General features: G+C 48.5%; 1 protein-coding gene and 1 pseudogene across 1 annotated transcript in view; both read left to right on the top strand.

Moving 5' to 3' along the window:
* LOC142260531 (uncharacterized) overlaps nucleotides 1-22,220 on the top strand; it is a 413,103-nt pseudogene that overhangs the window by 340,049 nt on the left and 50,834 nt on the right.
* Nucleotides 4,799-22,220, top strand: part of LOC142303576 (uncharacterized) — a 48,736-nt gene continuing 31,314 nt past the window's right edge. The window contains exons 1-5 of the mRNA XM_075345073.1: nucleotides 4,799-4,810; nucleotides 4,864-5,040; nucleotides 5,123-5,246; nucleotides 5,328-5,395; nucleotides 20,156-20,404. Of these exons, the coding sequence (XP_075201188.1) occupies nucleotides 4,799-4,810; nucleotides 4,864-5,040; nucleotides 5,123-5,246; nucleotides 5,328-5,395; nucleotides 20,156-20,404 (630 nt within the window). The remainder of the gene's footprint in view (nucleotides 4,811-4,863; nucleotides 5,041-5,122; nucleotides 5,247-5,327; nucleotides 5,396-20,155; nucleotides 20,405-22,220) is intronic.

The raw sequence follows: 22,220 nt of genomic DNA, 5'->3' as shown, positions 1-22,220 counted from the left end.
CATGGGGGAGAGAGAGCGACAGACCCCGCACTACACATGAGGGAGAGAGCGACAGACCCCGGACTACACATGAGGGAGAGAGAGCGACAGACCCCGCACTACACATGGGGGGGAGAGAGCGACAGACCCCGCACTACACATGGGGGGGAGAGTGACAGACCCCGCACTACACATGAGGGAGAGAGAGCGACAGACCCCGCACTACACATGGAGGAGAGAGAGCGACAGACCCCGCACTACACATGGGGGGGAGGGAAACATGATTTATGATTAACTCCTTTAATACCGGACAATTTTTGGACCATTAAGAAAGTGTTGGATTCGCCCGATCTACTGCACAGTCTTCTCAGATCAGATTCAGTAGGCGCCGAAAGAGGCTGAAGAAGACATCCCCTTATTATCTTTACATATTTTGTGTTTTTTAGTTGATTTTTTTTTTTTTCAACATCTTTTCATCCTCATTACAATAAAAAATGTCTGTTTCCTTCTTGATTTTTCCTGATCGACCCATAAATGATGAATAAAGACGAAGACAAAATTATGGAGAAAATATTCAGCCTGAATCTGGAGATAATCTTCCATCTTACTGGAGAGGTGAGAGGCTCTGACGTCATCACATTACATCATTATCTATGGGGATAACAGAGGATATGACCGGGGAGGTGAGAGGCTCTGATGTCATCACATTACATCATTATCTATGGGAATAACAGAGGATATGACCGGGGAGGTGAGAGGCTCTGATGTCATCACATTACATTATTATCTATGGGGATAACAGAGGATATGACCGGGGAGGTGAGAGGCTGTGATGTCATCACATTACATTATTATCTATGGGGATAACAGAGGATATGACCGGGGAGGTGAGAGGCTGTGACGTCATCACATTACATCATTATCTATGGGAATAACAGAGGATATGACCGGGGAGGTGAGAGGCTGTGATGTCATCACATTATATCATTATCTATGGGGATAACAGAGGACATGACCGGGGAGGTGAGAGGCTGTGATGTCATCACATTACATTATTATCTATGGGGATAACAGAGGATATGACCGGGGAGGTGAGAGGCTGTGACGTCATCACATTACATCATTATCTATGGGGATAACAGAGGATATGATCGGAGAGGTGAGAGGCTGTGATGTCATCACATTATATCATTATCTATGGGGATAACAGAGGACATGACCGGGGAGGTGAGAAACTGTGATGTCATCACATTATATCATTATCTATGGGGATAACAGAGGACATGACCGGGGAGGTGAGAGGCTGTGATGTCATCACATTACATTATTATCTATGGGAATAACAGAGGATATGACCGGGGAGGTGAGAGGCTCTGATGTCATCACATTACATCATTATCTATGGGAATAACAGAGGATGTGACCGGGGAGGTGAGAGGCTCTGATGTCATCACATTACATCATTATCTATGGGAATAACAGAGGATATGACCGGGGAGGTGAGAGGCTGTGATGTCATCACATTATATCATTATCTATGGGGATAACAGAGGATATGACCGGGGAGGTGAGAGGCTGTGATGTCATCACATTACATCATTATCTATGGGGATAACCGAGGATATGACCGGGGAGGTGAGAGGCTCTGATGTCATCACATTACATCATTATCTATGGGGATAACAGAGGATATGATCGGAGAGGTGAGAGGTTCTGATGTCATCACATTACATCATTATCTGTGGGGCTAACAGAGGATATGACCGGGGAGGTGAGAGGTTCTGATGTCATCACATTACATCATTATCTATGGGAATAACAGAGGATATGACCGGGGAGGTGAGAGGCTCTGATGTCATCACATTACATCATTATCTATGGGAATAACAGAGGATATGACCGGGGAGGTGAGAGGCTGTGATGTCATCACATTACATCATTATCTATGGGGATAACAGAGGATATGACCGGGGAGGTGAGAGGCTCTGATGTCATCACATTACATCATTAGCTATGGGGATAACAGAGGATATGACCGGGGAGGTGAGAGGCTCTGATGTCATCACATTACATCATTATCTATGGGAATAACAGAGGATATGACCGGGGAGGTGAGAGGCTCTGATGTCATCACATTATATCATTATCTATGGGGATAACAGAGGACATGACCGGGGAGGTGAGAGGCTGTGATGTCATCACATTACATTATTATCTATGGGGATAACAGAGGATATGACCGGGGAGGTGAGAGGCTCTGATGTCATCACATTACATCATTATCTATGGGGATAACAGAGGATATGATCGGAGAGGTGAGAGGCTGTGATGTCATCACATTATATCATTATCTATGGGGATAACAGAGGACATGACCGGGGAGGTGAGAGGCTGTGATGTCATCACATTACATCATTATCTATGGGAATAACAGAGGATATGACCGGGGAGGTGAGAGGCTCTGATGTCATCACATTACATCATTATCTATGGGAATAACAGAGGATGTGACCGGGGAGGTGAGAGGCTGTGATGTCATCACATTACATTATTATCTATGGGAATAACAGAGGATATGACCGGGGAGGTGAGAGGCTCTGATGTCATCACATTACATCATTATCTATGGGAATAACAGAGGATGTGACCGGGGAGGTGAGAGGCTCTGATGTCATCACATTACATCATTATCTATGGGGATAACAGAGGATATGACCGGGGAGGTGAGAGGCTGTGATGTCATCACATTATATCATTATCTATGGGGATAACAGAGGACATGACCGGGGAGGTGAGAGGCTGTGATGTCATCACATTATATCATTATCTATGGGGATAACAGAGGACATGACCGGGGAGGTGAGAGGCTGTGATGTCATCACATTACATCATTATCTATGGGAATAACAGAGGATATGACCGGGGAGGTGAGAGGCTCTGATGTCATCACATTACATCATTATCTATGGGAATAACAGAGGATGTGACCGGGGAGGTGAGAGGCTGTGATGTCATCACATTACATTATTATCTATGGGAATAACAGAGGATATGACCGGGGAGGTGAGAGGCTCTGATGTCATCACATTACATCATTATCTATGGGAATAACAGAGGATGTGACCGGGGAGGTGAGAGGCTCTGATGTCATCACATTACATCATTATCTATGGGGATAACAGAGGATATGACCGGGGAGGTGAGAGGCTGTGATGTCATCACATTATATCATTATCTATGGGGATAACAGAGGACATGACCGGGGAGGTGAGAGGCTCTGATGTCATCACATTACATCATTATCTATGGGGATAACAGAGGATATGACCGGGGAGGTGAGAGGCTGTGATGTCATCACATTACATCATTATCTATGGGGATAACCGAGGATATGACCGGGGAGGTGAGAGGCTCTGATGTCATCACATTACATCATTATCTATGGGGATAACAGAGGATATGATCGGAGAGGTGAGAGGTTCTGATGTCATCACATTACATCATTATCTATGGGGCTAACAGAGGATATGACCGGGGAGGTGAGAGGTTCTGATGTCATCACATTACATCATTATCTATGGGAATAACAGAGGATATGACCGGGGAGGTGAGAGGCTCTGATGTCATCACATTACATCATTATCTATGGGAATAACAGAGGATATGACCGGGGAGGTGAGAGGCTGTGATGTCATCACATTACATCATTATCTATGGGGATAACAGAGGATATGACCGGGGAGGTGAGAGGCTCTGATGTCATCACATTACATCATTATCTATGGGGATAACAGAGGATATGACCGGGGAGGTGAGAGGCTCTGATGTCATCACATTACATCATTATCTATGGGGATAACAGAGGATATGACCGGGGAGGTGAGAGGCTCTGATGTCATCACATTACATCATTATCTATGGGAATAACAGAGGATATGACCGGGGAGGTGAGAGGTTCTGATGTCATCACATTACATCATTATCTATGGGAATAACAGAGGATATGACCGGGGAGGTGAGAGGCTCTGATGTCATCACATTACATCATTATCTATGGGAATAACAGAGGATATGACCGGGGAGGTGAGAGGCTGTGATGTCACCACATTACATCATTATCTATGGGGATAACAGAGGATATGACCGGGGAGGTGAGAGGCTCTGATGTCATCACATTACATCATTATCTATGGGGATAACAGAGGATATGACCGGGGAGGTGAGAGGATCTGATATCATCACATTACATCATTATCTATGGGAATAACAGAGGATATGACCGGGGAGGTGAGAGGCTCTGATGTCATCACATTACATCATTATCTATGGGAATAACAGAGGATATGACCGGGGAGGTGAGAGGCTCTGATATCATCACATTACATCATTATCTATGGGAATAACAGAGGATATGACCGGGGAGGTGAGAGGCTCTGATGTCATCACATTACATCATTATCTATGGGGATAACAGAGGATATGACCGGGGAGGTGAGAGGCTGTGATGTCATCACATTATATCATTATCTATGGGGATAACAGAGGATATGACCGGGGAGGTGAGAGGCTCTGATGTCACCACATTACATCATTATCTATGGGGATAACAGAGGATATGACCGGGGAGGTGAGAGGCTCTGATGTCACCACATTACATCATTATCTATGGGAATAACAGAGGATATGACCGGGGAGGTGAGAGGCTCTGATGTCATCACATTACATCATTATCTATGGGAATAACAGAGGATATGACCGGGGAGGTGAGAGGTTCTGATGTCACCACATTACATCATTATCTATGGGAATAACAGAGGATATGACCGGGGAGGTGATGGACTCTGGAAATGTCTGTAGTGATATTATTAATGTCTCCACACTCAGGATTACACAGTAGTGAAGACCTCTAGTGATCGCTGTCAGGCCCCTGTGTGTGAAGGACGGGGAGGAACCCTGAGCCCAATCCCGGGGCCTCCACCTCACCCCCGGATACATGAGGACATCAATGACCAGAAGATCCTAGAACTCACCAACAAGATGCTGGAGCTGCTGACTGGAGAGGTGACACTGCTGGGAATGCTGGGACATTATACAGGACAGCACTGGAGGATTCTGGGTGATGACGGTATCATTGTGTTGTCAGGTTCCTATAAGGTGTCAGGACGTCACCGTCTATTTCTCCATGGAGGAGTGGGAGTATCTAGAAGGACACAAGGAGCGGTACAAGGAGGTGATGATGGAGGAGCCCCAGCCCCGCACATCACCAGGTAATAGACAGGACTGAATACACCCGGCCTATAATTATCTGTATGTAATAATGATGTCCGTCCTGTCTGTGTCTCCTGCAGGTCTCTCCAGTACGAGGACGACCCCAGAGAGATGTCCCGCTCCTCCTCCTCCTCCACAGGACCCTCAGGTAGATGGAGATCTCCCCTATGAGGTGTAGACGGCTGTGACCTCCTTGTGTTCAGTCTTGTTTTCTCCTCCAGTATTAGATGTTTTATACTTGTGTAATGAGAGCGGTGGAGACGGCAGGATCACAGCTGACCACAGACCTCACATGCAAAATCTGTGGTCCAGCCAAAAATTGCTATTTCATCATCTAAGTGGAGACTGCAAATCCGTGGTCCAGCCCCATATTGACATTTCATCGTGTAAATACTGATTAATTTAATGACCGGTGTGGGCGTCTGGTTGTGAAGCAGCTGGTTAAAAGAGGGGAAAGATACATTAAACATGAGTAGTTAATCCCACGATTGTGGTGGAAGGGGGCATAGGCGCGGTGTTTGAGGTGTACGTGCGGTAGGTGCTAATGTTCTTGCAAGCTCTATTATTATTATTTATTATTATAGTGCCATTAATTTCATGGCGCTTTACAAGTGAAAAAGTGTATACATAAAAACCAGTACAACAATCATTAACGGTACAAAACAGACTGGTATAGGAGGAGAGGACCCTGACCGCGAGGGTTCACAATCTACAGGGAATGGGTGAGGGTACAATAGGTGAGGACAGAGCTGGTTGCGCAGTGATGTACTGGACTGAGGGTTATTGTAGGTTACAGGCTTGCCGGAAGAGATGGGTCTTTAGGTTCCTCTTGAAGCTTTCCACGGTAGGGGAGAGTCTGATAAGCTGAGGTAGAGCGTTCCAGAGTATGGGGGAGGCACGGGAGAAATCTTGTATGCGATTGTGGGAAGAGGAGATAAGAGAGGAGTAGAGAAGAAGATCTTGTGAGGATCTGAGGTTATATGCAGGTAGGTACCGTGAGAGTAGGTCACAGATGTAAAGGGTGCTTTACATGCTGCGACATCGCTAGTCGAAATCGCACATAGGTAGTTTTCTTTATCGTTCCTATGGGAGACCCAGACATTGGGTGTTTAGCTTCTGCCTCCGGAGGACACACAAAGTACTACTTAAAAGTGTAGCTCCTCCCTCTGAGCTTATACACCCCCTGGAGAAACCAGATCTAGCCAGTTCATTGCTTTGTGTTCAGGAGGCATACATCCACACATGCATTCTCGGCTACAGGATAGAATTCTCTTCCAGCCCGCCAAACAGATTTTTTTCTCTCAACTCCCCCCTGTTCCAAGGCCGCCGCCTTCTCTCAGGCCGTGGCATCCTTGCAGGCCAACGGAGTAATTGTACCGGTTCCCACCCGGGAACGGTTCAGAGGTTTCTACTCAAATCTCTTCCTAGTCCCCAAAAAGGACGGTTCCTTCCGGCCCATCCGGGATCTCAAGCTTCTCAACAAGCATGTTCAGGTGCGGCATTTTCGTATGGAATCTCTGCGGTCAGTCATTGCCTCAATGACCCAAGGGGATTTCCTGGCATCCATCGACATCAGAGATGCCTATCTGTATGTGCCAATTGCAGTTTCTCACCAGCGTTGGCTACGTTTTGCAATCTGAGAGGAACATTTCCAATTCGTGGCTCTCCCCTTCGGGTTAGCCACGGCCCCTCGGGTATTCACCAAGGTCATGGCAGCAGTGATTGCGGTCCTGCACCTACAGGGGTTGGCAGTGATCCCTTACCTGGACGACCTTCTAGTCAAGGCTTCATCCAGCGCAGACTGTCAGCGGAGTGTCTCGCTCACTCTCGCCACTCTAGCCCAATTCGGGTGGCTGGTCAATCTGCCCAAATCCACTCTGACTCCGACCCAGAGTCTCACGTACCAAGGGATGCAGTTCGAGACTTTGCCGGCACTTGTGAAGTTGCCCTTGATCAAACAGCAATCCCTCCAACTGGCGGTGCGCTCTCTGCTGAGGCCCCGCCGTTATTCCATCAGGCACCTGATGCAGGTGCTGGGTCAGATGGTGGCGTCAATGGAGGCTGTTCCCTTTGCCCAGTTCCATCTGCGTCCTCTGCAGCTGGACATTCTCCGCTGTTGGGACAAGCGGCCTTCCTCCTTGCACAGGTTAGTGGCTCTGTCGCCACAAGCCAGGAGCTCTCTTCAGTGGTGGCTTCGGCCCCGCTCTCTGTCTCAGGGACGCTCCTTCCTGGCTCCGTCCTGGGTGGTCCTCACCACGGATGCCAGTCTATCCGGCTGGGGAGCGGTATGTCTCCACCACCGAGCACAGGGCACTTGGACTCTGTCCGAGTCAGCCCTCTCGATCAATGTGCTGGAAACTAGAGCTGTGCTTCTGGCTCTCCTAGCTTTTCACCACCTATTGGCGGGCAAGCACATCCGAGTCCAGTCAGACAACGCGACAGCGGTTGCCTACATCAATCACCAAGGCGGGACACGCAGCCGCCTGACAATGTTGGAGGTACAACGTATCCTTCAATGGACGACTCCAAGTCCACCATATCCGCAGTCCACATCCCAGGCGTGGAAAACTGGGAGGCAGATTATCTCAGCCGTCAAACCGTGGACAGTGGCGAGTGATCCCTGCATCCGACAGTGTTTCAGTCAATGTGCCGCAAGTGGGGCACTCCGGACGTGGACCTAATGGCATCCCGTCACAACAACAAGGTTCCGATTTACGTGGCTCGCTCCCACGATCCTCAGGCCTTCGCAGCGGACGCTCTGGTTCAAGACTGGTCCCAGTTTCGTCTGTCCTACGTGTTTCCCCCTCTAGCTCTCTTGCCCAGAGTTCTGCGCAAGATCAGAATGGAGGGCCGTCGAGTCATTCTCATTGCCCCGGACTGGCCCAGGCGAGCTTGGTACCCAGACCTGCTCCATCTGTCCGTAGAAGTGCCGTGGCATCTTCCGGACCGTCCAGACCTTCTCTCACAAGGTCCGTTTTTCCGCCAGAATTCTGCGGCTCTCAGATTGACGGCGTGGCTCTTGAGTCCTGGATCTTGACGGCTTCTGGTATCCCACCTGAAGTCATCTCCACGATGACTCGGGCCCGTAAGTCTTCCTCTGCCAAGATCTATCACAGGACTTGGAAAATTTTCCTGTCCTGGTGTCGCTCTTCTGGCCATTCTCCTTGGCCTTTTTCCTTGCGACCCTTCTGTCTTTTCTACAGTCCGGTCTGCAGCTGGGACTGTCCCTCAACTCTCTCAAGGGACAAGTCTCGGCTCTGTCAGTGCTGTTCCAGCGGCGTATCGCCCGGCTGGCTCAGGTCCGCACCTTCATGCAAGGTGCGTCTCACATCATTCCGCCTTACCAGCGGCCCTTGGATCCCTGGGACCTCAATTTGGTTCTCACGGCTTTGCAGAAACCCCCTTGCTTTGAACCTCTTAGGGAGGTTTCTTTGTTTCGTCTTTCACAGAAAGTGGTCTTTCTAGTGGCCATAACTTCCCTCAGGAGAGTATCTGATTTAGCTGCGCTCTCTTCGGAGTCCCCTTTTTTGGTTTTTCATCAAGACAAGGTGGTTCTCCGTCCGACTCCGGACTTTCTCCCTAAGGTGGTTTCTCCTTTCCACCTTAACCAGGACATTACCCTACCTTCCTTTTGTCCGGCTCCTGTTCATCGCTTTGAAAAAGCGTTGCATACTCTGGATCTGGTGCGGGCGCTCCGGATCTATGTGTCTCGCACCCCTGCCCTTAGGCGGTGCACCTCTCTTTTTGTGCTAACCACAGGTCGGCGCAAGGGCCTCTCTGCTTCTAAGCCGACCTTAGCCCGTTGGATTAGGTCCACCATTTCGGATGCCTACCTGGGTTCTCAGGTGCCTCCCCCGCCGGGGATCAAGGCACACTCGACCAGAGCTGTCGGTGCCTCTTGGGCTTTCAGGCACCAGGCTACGGCTCAGCAAGTCTGTCAGGCTGCCACTTGGACTAGCCTGCATACCTTTTCAAAGCACTACCAAGTGCATGCTCATGCTTCGGCAGATGCGAGCTTGGGCAGATGCATCCTTCAGGCGGCTGTCGCCCACTTGTGAAGTTAGGCTCTGCCTACTTCTCAGTTTTCTGTTTATTCTCACTCATGGACTGCTTTGAGACGTCCCAATGTCTGGGTTCCCATAGGAACGATAAAGAAAAAGAGAATTTTGTTTTCTTACCGTAAATTCTTTTTCTTATAGTTCCGTATTGGGAGACCCAGCTCCCTCCCTGTTGCTTGTTGGCAGTTTCTTGTTCCGCGTGTTATCACCGGCTGTTGTCGTAGACAGAGGCTCCGGTTGTTCCGGTTCTTGCTCTGTTTTTACCTGTGGGTGGCTATTCTCCTTCAGCTTTTGCACTAAACTGGCTAGATCTGGTTCTCCAGGGGGTGTATAAGCTCAGAGGGAGGAGCTACACTTTTAGGTGTAGTACTTTGTGTGTCCTCCGGAGGCAGAAGCTATACACCCAATGTCTGGGTCTCCCAATACGGAACTATAAGAAAAAGAATTTACGGTAAGTAAACAAAATTCTCTTTTTTTTTTTCTTTTTTAAATTTTCAAACAGGAACTCCTCCCCGGCAACCATAACATATTATTCTTCCTCTACACGACTGCATGCAATGAGAGGTAGGGTGTCCCCAAAAGTCAGTCTCCAGCTTCCCCTTCACGACCGTCCCGCCGCAAGCGTTGTTCATTACCATCCAGCCATCTTAGCACTTCCTTAGGAATCAGGAAAAAGTGCACTGTTCCTCCCGCTACCACTCTGAGCTTCGCCGGGTACATCATGAAGTATAGCAGATTTAGTTGTCTCAGCCTTCTCTTGATGTCAATGAACTTGGCTCTTTGCTTTTGCACTTCTATGGAGTAGTCTGGAAAAATGGATATCTTGGAGCCATTGATGATCAAGTCCGGGTGTCCTCTGGCATGCTGCAGGATATTATCCCTGTCTCTGTAGTGCAGTATTTTGGCCAGGACAGGTCGCGGTGGGTGTCCAGGAGGCAGGGGCAGGTGGGAACCCTATAGGCTCTTTCCACCGCATATAGAGGGGTGAGATGCTCAGATCCAATTTTACTTTTCAGCCATTCCTCAAATAATAATAATAATTATTTCTATAGCGCCAACATATTCCGCAGCGCTTTACAATTCAGGAGGATCGTATACATAAACAAATCATATACATATACAAACAAGTAACAATTATAGAAGATACAATATTTAAAGGGAAAAAAGGCAACCCTGCTCGAGAGAGCTTACAATCCACAATGAAATGGGGAGGGGGGGCAAGGTACAAGTGCTTATTTACAATGACAATCCAGCCATCTCAAGGAAATGGGGGATAGATAATTGCTTCCTGGACCAGTTGGCCAGAGCATTGAGATGCATTTGTGTGCCATGGAGTTTGACGTGGGGTTATTTTCTGATAAGTTGTAGAGGGATTAGGTGAAATTCGTTTGGCTAAGGAGAGTGATAGGCCGCCCTAAAAAGATGCGTTTTTAGAGAGCGTCTAAAGCTGAGTAAGTTGTGATTTGTCCTAACGTCTTGGGGTAGAGCGTTCCAGAGGTTTGGTGCAGCTCGGAAGAAGTCTTGAATTCAGGAGTGGGAGGTTCGAATTAGTGTGGATGTTAGTCTAAAGTCCTTTTCAGAGCGTAGAGAACGGGTGGGGTGATAGACAGAAACGATGGTGGAGATGTAGGGGGGTGCTGCACTGTGGAGAGCTTTGTGGGTGAGGCTTTGTGGGTGAGAACAAGCAATTTGAATTGGATCCTGTGATATATGGGCAGTCAGTGCAATGACTGGCACAGAGCAGAGGGATCCGAGTAGCGGTTAGTCAGATAGGTGACCCTGGCTGCTGCATTAAGGATGGACTGTAGAGGATAGAGTCTAGTTAGGGGGAGACCAATTAATAGAGTTGCAGTAGTCAAGGTGAGAGTGGATCAGGGCCACGGTGAGGGTTTTTGTCGTTTCCATTGTGAGAAAGGGGCGGATTCTAGAGATGTTCTTGAGGTGCAAGCGGCAGGAGCTGGCAAGAGATTGTATGTCGGAGGTGAAGGAGAGATCAGTGTCAAGTATAACACCCAGACAGCGGGCCTGCTGCCTAGGCCTTATCGTTGTGCGACACACAGAGAGGGAGATGTCCGGTTTAGGAAGGTTGGGAGATGGAGGAAAAATAGGTTCAGTTTTGGAAAGGTTAAGTTTCAGATAGAGAGCAGACATGATGTTGCAAACTGCAGTCAGGCAGTCACTTGTGTTCTGTAGTACAGCGGGGGTGAGCTCGGGGGATAAGGTGTATAGCGGTGTGTCATCAGCATAAAGATGGTACTGAAAGCCAAATCTGCTGATGTTCATTCCAATTGGGGCAGTATAGAGGGAGAAAAGAAGAGGGCCAAGGACTGAGCCTTGAGGGACCCCAATAGTGAGAGGAAGAGGAGAAGATGTGGAGCCAGCAAATGATATACTGAATGAGCGGCCAGAAAGATAGGAAGAGAACCAGGACAGCACAGTGTCCTTTAGGCCGATCGAATGGAGCATAGAAAGAAGGAGATGGTGGTCAACAGTGTCGAAGGCGGCAGAAAGGTCAAGAAGAATAAGCAGAGAGTGGTTACCATTACGTTTTGCTGTCAATAGGTCATTGGTCACTTTGACAAGGGCAGTTTCTGTTGAGTATAAAGGGCGGAAGCCAAACTGTAAAGGATCTAGAAGAGAGTGAGATGAGAGGTAGCGGGTGAGACGAGAGTAGACCAGGCGCTCCAAGAGTTTAGAGATGAAGGGGAGATTGGAGACTGGTCTGTAGTTGCTTGTGCAGGACGGATCAAGGGAGGGTTTTTTTTAATAATGGAGTAAGTAATGATAGTGTTTGAGGGAGGAGGGGAAGATACCAGAAGAGAGAGAGAGATTGAAGATTTTAGTTAGGTGAGTAGTGACAACCGGAGAGAGGGACTGGAGAAGGTGTGAGGGAAAGGGATCAGTAGGGCAAGTGGTAGGACGAGAAGAAGAGAGGAGCCTGGAGACTTCCTCCTCTGTGACTGGGTCAAATGTGGAAAGTGAGCTGGATGGGATATGGGGAGGGATGGGATTCACAAAGCTTGGTGGCTGGGAGCTGATCTCTCGGCGGATGTTTTCTTTTTTGTCTGTGAAATACGAGGCCAGGTCATCAGCATGAAGGTCTGTGATAGGGGTCTGTGCTTTGGGACTGAGGAGGGAGTGAAAGGTGTCAGAGATTTTTTGGATTGTTGGATAGTGAGGAGATAAAGGGTGGTGAAGTAGGTCTGTTTAGCGATGTGAAGGGAAGAGTTGTAAGTCCTTAACATGAACTTGTATGGGATGAAGTTTTCTGGTGTGCGGGATTTCCTCCATAGGCGTTCGGCACTCCTAGAGCAACGCTGGAGAAATCGAGTTTGTGATGTGAGCCAAGGCTGTTTTACTCTGTGTTTGGAGGTTCTGAGGGTGAGGGGTGCTACTTGGTCCAGGGTGCTTTTGAAGGTGTCATTGTAGTGGTTTACAGCCAGATTAGGACAGGAAAGTGAGGAGATAGCGGACAGTGATGAGTGTAGAAAGTCTGTAAGTGTCTGAGAGTCAATAACCTGTAGATTTCTGAATGTGTGATAGGTGGGAGTATGCTGGGGTGGACGAGGGTTTGTGAGCTTGAAGGAGAGGATATGAACGTATGATATATCGTACAGTAAAATTTAAAAAAATGGCGTGTAGTTCCCCCAATTTTGATACCTAACCAAGATAAAGCCCACAGCTGGGGGCTGATATTCTCAGACTGGGGAGGCCTCTAGTTATTAGGCTGCCCCAACCTAAAAATATCAGTCTGCAGCCGCCTGTAATTGCCACATCCATTAGATGCGACAGTCCCGGCATTTTACCCGGCTCATTCCGATTGCCCTGGTGTGGTGGCAATTGGGGTAATAAGGAGTTAATAGCAGCCCATAGCTGCCACCAGGGCCGGATTATAGGCGGGGCTTCAGCCCCGGGGCCCCCACCAAAAGAGCTTCCAAGGGGGCCCCCACCACCAGGGCCATACTTGGCACCCGTCAGCAAGTTTTTTTTTTTTTTTTACTTCACACCCTCTTCCCCTCCGTAAAGACAGTCTAATAAATCAGCTGTGTTTTCGGGGGGGGGAGAGCACCTACATTTATTTGTATCTGCGTCTCTAAGACGCAAAAACAAACTGCGGGTGCAGGACGCTGATTGACCCCGCCTGCACTTCCGGGGTCAGAGGTGTGCCTGCTCCCTGCTCTGCTGCGGCATCCAATGCCGCGGCCGTCACAGCAGGAAGCCGCGGCCGTCGCAGCAGGAGGGCGCGGCCGTCGCAGCGGGAGGGCGCGGCCGTCACAGCAGGAGGCTGCGGAGGAAAAGACCGACGCCGCGGAGGAGAAGACCGCGGCAACGGAGGAGAAGACCGACGCCGCGGAGGAGAAGACAGACGCCGCGGCCAGGAGAGGAGACTCACCGGAGCAGGAGGATGGCCGCGGCACTGGAACAGCAGCAGGAGGACGGCGGCCTACACCGGAGCAGCAGGAGGATGGCATCAGAGCAGGCAAGGGTAGAGCTGAAGAAAGATGTGTGTGTGTGTGTGTGTGTGTGAAGCAGAGCTGTATGTATGTGTGTGTGTGTGTGTGTGTGTGTGTGTGTGTGTGTGAAGCAGAGCTGTGTGTGTGTGAAGCAGAGCTGTGTGTGTGTGTGTGTGAAGCAGAGCTGTGTGTGTGTCTGAAGCAGAGCTGTGTGTGTGTAGCAGAGCTGTGTGTGTGAAGCAGAGCTCTGTGTGTGTGTGTGTGTGAAGCAGAGCTGTGTGTGTGTGTCTGAAGCAGAGCTGTGTGTGTGTGTAGCAGAGCTGTGTGTGTGAAATGTGTGTGTGTGAAGCAGAGCTCTGTGTGTGTGTGTGTGTGTATATATGAATCAGAGCAGTCTGTGCGGCACCCCAGAACTATATCGGTCCCCCAGAGCGCTAAGCCACCCATCGCAGGAATGTGTACACCACCAGAGCTGTTTGCCACTCCAGTAACATCTATGCCTCCCAGTAAAGTCTATGCCCCCTGCCCCTCCTGTAATGTATATATTGTAGGCCCCAGCCCCTCCTGTGATGTATATACAGCAGTGCTGTGTCAGTGTGCACGGTGTGCAGTCATGTCTGTTAGTGATGGCCATCATGCAACACAGCCACATGTCCTGGAGGAGCTGGACGGAAACAAGCGGGGGAGGTGAGTGAGGCTGCTTGTGACTTCTCCATATTAACACCTGTAATGCATCTGTGTCTGCATGTATGTCAGTGTATATGACTGTGCATATATTTGCCTGTTTAAATGTATTTTTATGAATTTGTCTTCAAATATGTATATGTACATATGCCTGTATGTGTATGTGCGTGTCTGCATGTGGATGGGGCCCACTGAGACTCAACCGGAGACCACAAAAACCTGGAGCCGACCCTGGCTGCCTTAACATTGGGATAAATAAAAAAATGTGAGTAACTCTACTTTCTGTGTATAAGTGACGGCTGTGAGTGATCCTGGACTGTATCTGTATTGTACTGTGTGTATAAGTGACAGCTGTGAGTGATCCTGGACTGTATCTCTATTGTACTGTGTGTATAAGTGACGGCTGTGAGTGATCCTGGACTGTATCTGTATTGTACTGTGTGTATAAGTGACGGCTGTGAGTGATCCTGGACTGTATCTGTATTGTACTGTGTGTATAAGTGACAGCTGTGAGTGATCCTGGACTGTGTCTGTATTGTACTGTGTGTATAAATGACGGCTGTGAGTGATCCTGGACTGTATCTGTATTGTACTGTGTGTATAAGTGACGGCTTTGAGTGATCCTGGACTGTGTCTGTATTGTACTGTGTGTATAAGTGACGGCTGTGAGTGATCCTGGACTGTGTCTGTATTGTAGTACTGTAAATTTGAATGTGGCAGAACAGGATAAGATACATGCTCATTGGATTTATATCTAAATGCTACAGTTCGTGCTCTACTGTTACGGCTAAAAATGTTAACGTTTATGGGGCCCCCACAAGATTTTCAGCCCAGGGGCCCCCACCAACCTTAATCCGGCCTTGGCTGCCACTAAGTCCTAGATTAGTGATGGCAGGCGTCTGAGACACCAACCCCCCATTATTAATCTGTAAGTGAAAGTAAATAAACACAAACATCCAAAAAATGCTTTATTTGAAATAAAACACAAAAAAGCCCCCTTTTTCACCACTTTATTAACCCCAAACACCCACACGAGGTCCAACGGCAATTCATCTCTACTACATCTGACGCTCACAGCGAGCGCGATAGAACATGACTACCCACTGTGAGCTCCATGCAGAAAGTGAAGTGAGCCACACGACAAGCGGTGACTTCACTCTCAGGTGATTTGCGGTCACAGCGGGAGTCCATGTGTCCTGGAGTCCGCGTTTGAAGTGAGACGCAAGTGGAGGACTCGCCTGAGTGACATCACCGCTGATCACGCATCTCACTTCAGTCGCAGCGGCCTGATTTGCAGTCACAGGTGGAGGACTCCAGCTGTGACCGGAAATCACCTGAGTGACTTCACCGCTTATCGAATGGCTCATTTCACTTGCTGCGTGGAGCTCACAGTGGGCAGTCTTGTTCTATGGAGCTCGCTGTGAGTGGCAGATGTAGCAGTGCTGGACACGGCGTGGGACCTTGTGTGGATTACGTCGCACCTGGAGGGATGTTTGGGGGGGTTAATAAAGTAGTGACAATGGATACTTTTTGTCTTTTATTTCAAGTAAAGGGTTTTTTTAGGCGTTTGTGTTACTTTTACTTACAGATTAGTGATGAGGGGGTGTCTCAGACGCATGGCATGACTAATCTAGGACTTAATGGCAGCTATGTGCTGCCATTAACCCCCGATTGCCACCGCAGCAGGGCAATCGGAAAGTGCTGGGACTGTCGCATCTAATGGATGTGGCAATTTCAGGTGGCTGCTGGCTGATATTTTTAGGCTGGGGAAAGCCTGATAACCATAGGCCTCCCCAGTCTGAGAATACCAGCCCCCAGCTGTGGGGCGTTAACTTGGCTGGGTATCAGAATTGGGGGGAACTAATTGTTGTGTTTATTTTCTTTTTTGTAATTATTTACTTTACTGTATGATATAGACCTGCCCTTCGGCGCTTGTGATTGGTTGCAGTCACCTGTCATTCAGTGTGGGGGCGTGTCTAACTGCAATCACTCACAGCTGCCAGTATGCTGTATATAAAGGAGGACGGGTGCACAGCCTGACACGTTAAAAAGATGGAGTGCAGCCTCTTGTGTGAAGGACGAGAATCAAACAAGAGAAAAGGTCACACATTATAGAAGCGCGCATCCAATTAGAATTAATATATAATTTATTGAATCCATAGGAAACACACACATATAAAAACAATTAAAAACAAACAATCCATAAGCACGACCTCTGCAAGAATGTATACAGATTGTCAGGGCCGCCACTAGGAATTTCAGGGCCCCATACTGGCAACATTTTCCAGGCACCTTGGGACTCCGCCCAGACTCCACCCCAGCTCCGCCCCCACCCATCAAACCTCCTACAGTCAAACAGCACTGCGAGGGAGGCAGGAGGCTCGCAGCAGAGGGAGGCAGGAGGCTCGCAGCAGAGGGAGGCAGGAGGCTCGCAGCAGAGGGAGGCAGGAAACAACGGGGTGGAGGTTCCCCACCCTGATCTAGCTCAAGCAAGACAGGGGCTGGGGTTGGCAGGCTTGTGGTCGGCGGGCGGCCACGGGCAGAGTTCAGCGCCCCCCTCCTCCAGCAGAGTTCAGCGCCCCCCCTCCTCCAGCAGAGTTCAGCGCCCCCCCTCCTCCAGCAGAGTTCAGCGCCCCCCCTCCTCCAGCAGAGTTCAGCGCCCCCCCTCCTCCAGCAGAGTTCAGCGCCCCCCCTCCTCCAGCAGAGTTCAGCGCCCCCCCTCCTCCAGCAGAGTTCAGCGCCCCCCCTCCTCCAGCAGAGTTCAGCGCCCCCCCTCCTCCAGCAGAGTTCAGCGCCCCCCCTCCTCCAGCAGAGTTCAGCGCCCCCCCTCCTCCAGCAGAGTTCAGCGCCCCCCCTCCTCCAGCAGAGTTCAGCGCCCCCCCTCCTCCAGCAGAGTTCAGCGCCCCCCCCTCCTCCAGCAGAGTTCAGCGCCCCCCCCTCCTCCAGCAGAGTTCAGCGCCCCCCCCTCCTCCAGCAGAGTTCAGCGCCCCCCCCCCGGAGCTTACCTGTCCCGCGTCCTCGCCACCTCAGCCGCTGTTGCAGGAGTGTAATGAGGTCTCAGAGTGATGACCTCACCTCCTGCTGCATGGCCCAGCGATGACGCACCCTGCTCTGCTCCAATCACCCTGCCTCCACTACAGCACATGGCTAATTTGCATGCGCCGCCCCTTCACATGAAAATTAGTCATGTCTGGTAGTGAAGCGACACTGGGGGGCCCCTCTGGGCCCGTCCTGCCTGGGGTAAACATAAGTATTTACCCCGGGCCTGGCCGGGCCCCCTCTCTTCACCGGGCCCCCTACACCAGGCACAGTAGTAATGCCCTGATGGCGGCCCTGCATATTGCTCTTGAAGGACAATTAGTGAAGCAATACTATTATCATAAAGCATCGCTCATATAATGAGTAGATTAAAGTGCCAAAGGTATGTATTCTAACCCAACCGGAGGGTCACCAGTTAAGGCAATATGTATATATAGGGCCTAATACATGTGATGGTCTCTACCCAAATGTACACAGATTACTCTTCATCATTAATAGATAGTAAAAATCATACTGCCATATATGATAATAACTGGGGTGAAATAAGTTATCAAAGAATCATACAGGGACATAGAAATTAATCATGTAAAAATATATATACAGTTAGGTCCAGAAATATTTGGACAGTGACACAAGTTTTGTTATTTTAGCTGTTTACAAAAACATGTTCAGAAATACAATTATATATATAATATGGGCTGAAAGTGCACACTCCCAGCTGCAATATGAGAGTTTTCACATCCAAATCGGAGAAAGGGTTTAGGAATCATAGCTCTGTAATGCATAGCCTCCTCTTTTTCAAGGGACCAAAAGTAATTGGACAAGGGACTCTAAGGGCTGCAATTAACTCTGAAGGCGTCTCCCTCGTTAACCTGTAATCAATGAAGTAGTTAAAAGGTCTGGGGTTGATTACAGGTGTGTGGTTTTGCATTTGGAAGCTGTTGCAGTGACCAGACAACATGCGGTCTAAGGAACTCTCAATTGAGGTGAAGTAGAACATCCTGAGGCTGAAAAAAAAGAAAAAATCCATCAGAGAGATAGCAGACATGCTTGGAGTAGCAAAATCAACAGTCGGATACATTCTGGGAAAAAAGGAATTGACTGGTGAGCTTGGGAACTCAAAAAGGCCTGGGCGTCCACGGATGACAACAGTGGTGGATGATCGCCGCATACTTTCTTTGGTGAAGAAGAACCCGTTCACAACATCAACTGAAGTCCAGAACACTCTCAGTGAAGTAGGTGTATCTGTCTCTAAGTCAACAGTAAAGAGAAGACTCCATGAAAGTAAATACAAAGGGTTCACATCTAGATGCAAACCATTCATCAATTCCAAAAATAGACAAGCCAGAGTTAAATTTGCTGAAAAACACCTCATGAAGCCAGCTCAGTTCTGGAAAAGTATTCTATGGACAGATGAGACAAAGATCAACCTGTACCAGAATGATGGGAAGAAAAAAGTTTGGAGAAGAAAGGGAACGGCACATGATCCAAGGCACACCACATCCTCTGTAAAACATGGTGGAGGCAACGTGATGGCATGGGCATGCATGGTTTTCAATGGCACTGGGTCACTTGTGTTTATTGATGACATAACCGTAGACAAGAGTAGCCGGATGAATTCTGAAGTGTACCGGGATATACTTTCAGCTCAGATTCAGCCAAATGCCGCAAAGTTGATCGGACGGCGCTTCATAGTACAGATGGACAATGACCCCAAGCATACAGCCAAAGCTACCCAGGAGTTCATGAGTGCAAAAAAGTGGAACATTCTGCAATGGCCAAGTCAATCACCAGATCTTAACCCAATTGAGCATGCATTTCACTTGCTCAAATCCAGACTTAAGACGGAAAGACCCACAAACAAGCAAGACCTGATGGCTGCGGCTGTAAAGGCCTGGCAAAGCATTAAGATGGAGGAAACCCAGCGTTTGGTGATGTCCATGGGTTCCAGACTTAAGGCAGTGATTGCCTCCAAAGGATTCGCAACAAAATATTGAAAATAAAAATATTTTGTTTGGGTTTGGTTTTTTTGTCCAATTACTTTTGACCTCCTAAAATGTGGAGTGTTTGTAAAGAAATGTGACAATTCCTACAATTTCTATCAGATATTTTTGTTCAAACCTTCAAATTAAACGTTACAATCTGCACTTGAATTCTGTTGTAGAGGTTTCATTTCAAACCCAATGTGGTGGCATGCAGAGCCCAAATCGCGAAAATTGTGTCACTGTCCAAATATTTCTGGACCTAACTGTATATCATTGGCACATGCAGAGAATTGTAAACTGCTAAAGTCTACGCTCCAGAAAAACTAGCCCAAAGAATGATGTAAAACACATATATATATATATATATATATGTATATATATATAATATACACAGTGCCTACAAGTAGTATTCAACCCCCTGCAGATTTAGCAGGTTTACACATTCGGAATTATCTTGGCATTGTGACATTTGGACTGTAGATCAGCCTGGAAGTGTGAAATGCAGCAAAAAAGAATGTTATTTCTTTTATTTTTTTTTAAATTGTGAAAAGTTTATTCAGAGGGTCATTTATTATTCAACCCCTCAAACCACCAGAATTCTGTTTGGTTCCCCTAAAGTATTAAGAAGTATTTCAGGCACAAAGAACAATGAGCTTCACATGTTTGGATTAATTTTCTCTTTTTCCAGCCTTTTCTGACTAATGAAGACCCTCCCCAAACTTGTGAACAGCACTCATACTTGGTCAACATGGGAAAGACAAAGGAGCATTCCAAGGCCATCAGAGACCAGATCGTGGAGGGTCACAAGGCTGGCAAGGGGTACAAAACCCTTTCCAAGGAGTTGGGCCTACCTGTCTCCACTGTTGGGAGCATCATCCGGAAGTGGAAGGCTTATGGAACTACTGTTAGCCTTCCACGGCCTGGACAGCCTTTGAAAGTTTCCTCCCGTGCCGAGGCCAGGCTTGTCCGAAGAGTCAAGGCTAACCCAAGGACAACAAGGAAGGAGCTCCGGGAAGATCTCATGGCAGTGGGGACATTGGTTTCAGTCAATACCATAAGTAACGTACTCCACCGCAATGGTCTCCGTTCCAGACGAGCCCGTAAGGTACCTTTTACTTTCAAAGCGTCATGTCAAGGCTCGTCTACAGTTTGCTCATGATCACTTGGAGGACTCTGAGACAGACTGGTTCAAGGTTCTCTGGTCTGATGAGACCAAGATCGAGATCTTTGGTGCCAACCATACACGTCGTGACGTTTGGAGACTGGATGGCACTACATACGACCCCAAGAATACCATCCCTACAGTCAAGCAATGTGGTGGCAGAATCATGCTGTGGGGCTGTTTCTCAGCCAAGGGGCCTGGCCATCTGGTCCGCATCCATGGGAAGATGGATAGCACGGCCTACCTGGAGATTTTGGCCAAGAACCTCCGCTCCTCCATCAAGGATCTTAAGATGGGTCGTCATTTCATCTTCCAACAAGACAATGACCCAAAGCACACAGCCAAGAAAACCAAGGCCTGGTTCAAGAGGGAAAAAATCAAGGTGTTGCAGTGGCCTAGTCAGTCTCCTGACCTTAACCCAATTGAAAACTTGTGGAAGGAGCTCAAGATTAAAGTCCACATGAGACACCCAAAGAACCTAGATAACTTGGAGAAGATCTGCATGGAGAAATGGGCCAAGATAACTCCAGAGACCTGTGCCGGCCTGATCAGGTCTTATAAAAGACGATTATTAGCTGTAATTGCAAACAAGGGTTATTCCACAAAATATTAAACCTAGGGGTTGAATAATAATTGACCCACACTTTTATGTTGAAAATGTATTAAAATTTAACTGAGCAACATAACTTGTTGGTTTGTAAGATTTATGCATCTGTTAATAAATCCTGCTCTTGTTTGAAGTTTGCAGGCTCTAACTTATTTGCATCTTATCAAACCAGCTAAATCTGCAGGGGGTTGAAGACTACTTGTAGGCACTGTATATATGTATATATTAGAAGGTGGCCCGATTCTACGCATCGGGTATTCTAGAATTGACGTATTGTGTAGTTCATGTATGATTTTTGTGTTGTGTGTAGTTACCAAGTGTTTGTGTAGGCGCTGTACATGTTCTGGGTGTTGTCTGGGTGTGACGGGGGGTGAGAGCGGTGTTGTATGTGTGTTGCGTGTGTTGCGTTGTTTGTGGAGCGCTGTGTGTCTGTAGCGTTGTGTGTGTGTTGCGCGGTTTGTGTGTGTGTGGTGTGTTTTGGGGGGAGGTATGTTTTGTGCAATGTGTGTGTTGTGCGGTATGTGCATATATTTGTGTGTGCCGCGGTGTTTGTGTGTTGGGTGTTGTGTGTGTGCAGCGTTGTCTGTGTGTGTGGGTGTCTGTGTAGGGCAGTTGTTTGTGGTTCCCAGTGTGTGGTGTGTTGTGCAGTGTGCGCGTGTGTGTGTGTGTGTGTGTGTGTGTGTGTGTGTGCGCATCAGCCTCTCTTCTCTCAGCCTACCTCTCCCAGCCTCCCTCCTCCCAGCCTCCCTCAGCATCAGCCTCCCTCTCCCAGCCTCCCCAAGCATCAGCCTCCACCAGCATCAGCTTCTCTCCTTCCAGCCTCCCCCAGCATCAGCCTCCGCCAGCATCAGCCTCTCTCCTTCCAGCCTCCTCCAGCATCAGCCTCCCTCTCCCAGCCTTCCCCAGGATCAGCCTCTCTCCTCCCAGCCTCCGTCCTCCCAGCCTTCCCCAGCATCAGCTTTCCCCTCCCAGCCTCCCTCAGCA

This window comes from Anomaloglossus baeobatrachus, chromosome 1 (genome assembly GCF_048569485.1).
Source record: "Anomaloglossus baeobatrachus isolate aAnoBae1 chromosome 1, aAnoBae1.hap1, whole genome shotgun sequence".
In the NCBI taxonomy this organism is placed as follows: domain Eukaryota; kingdom Metazoa; phylum Chordata; class Amphibia; order Anura; family Aromobatidae; genus Anomaloglossus; species Anomaloglossus baeobatrachus.
Note: the sequence above shows the minus strand (reverse complement) of the source record. Positions and strands in the feature narration are given on the sequence as shown.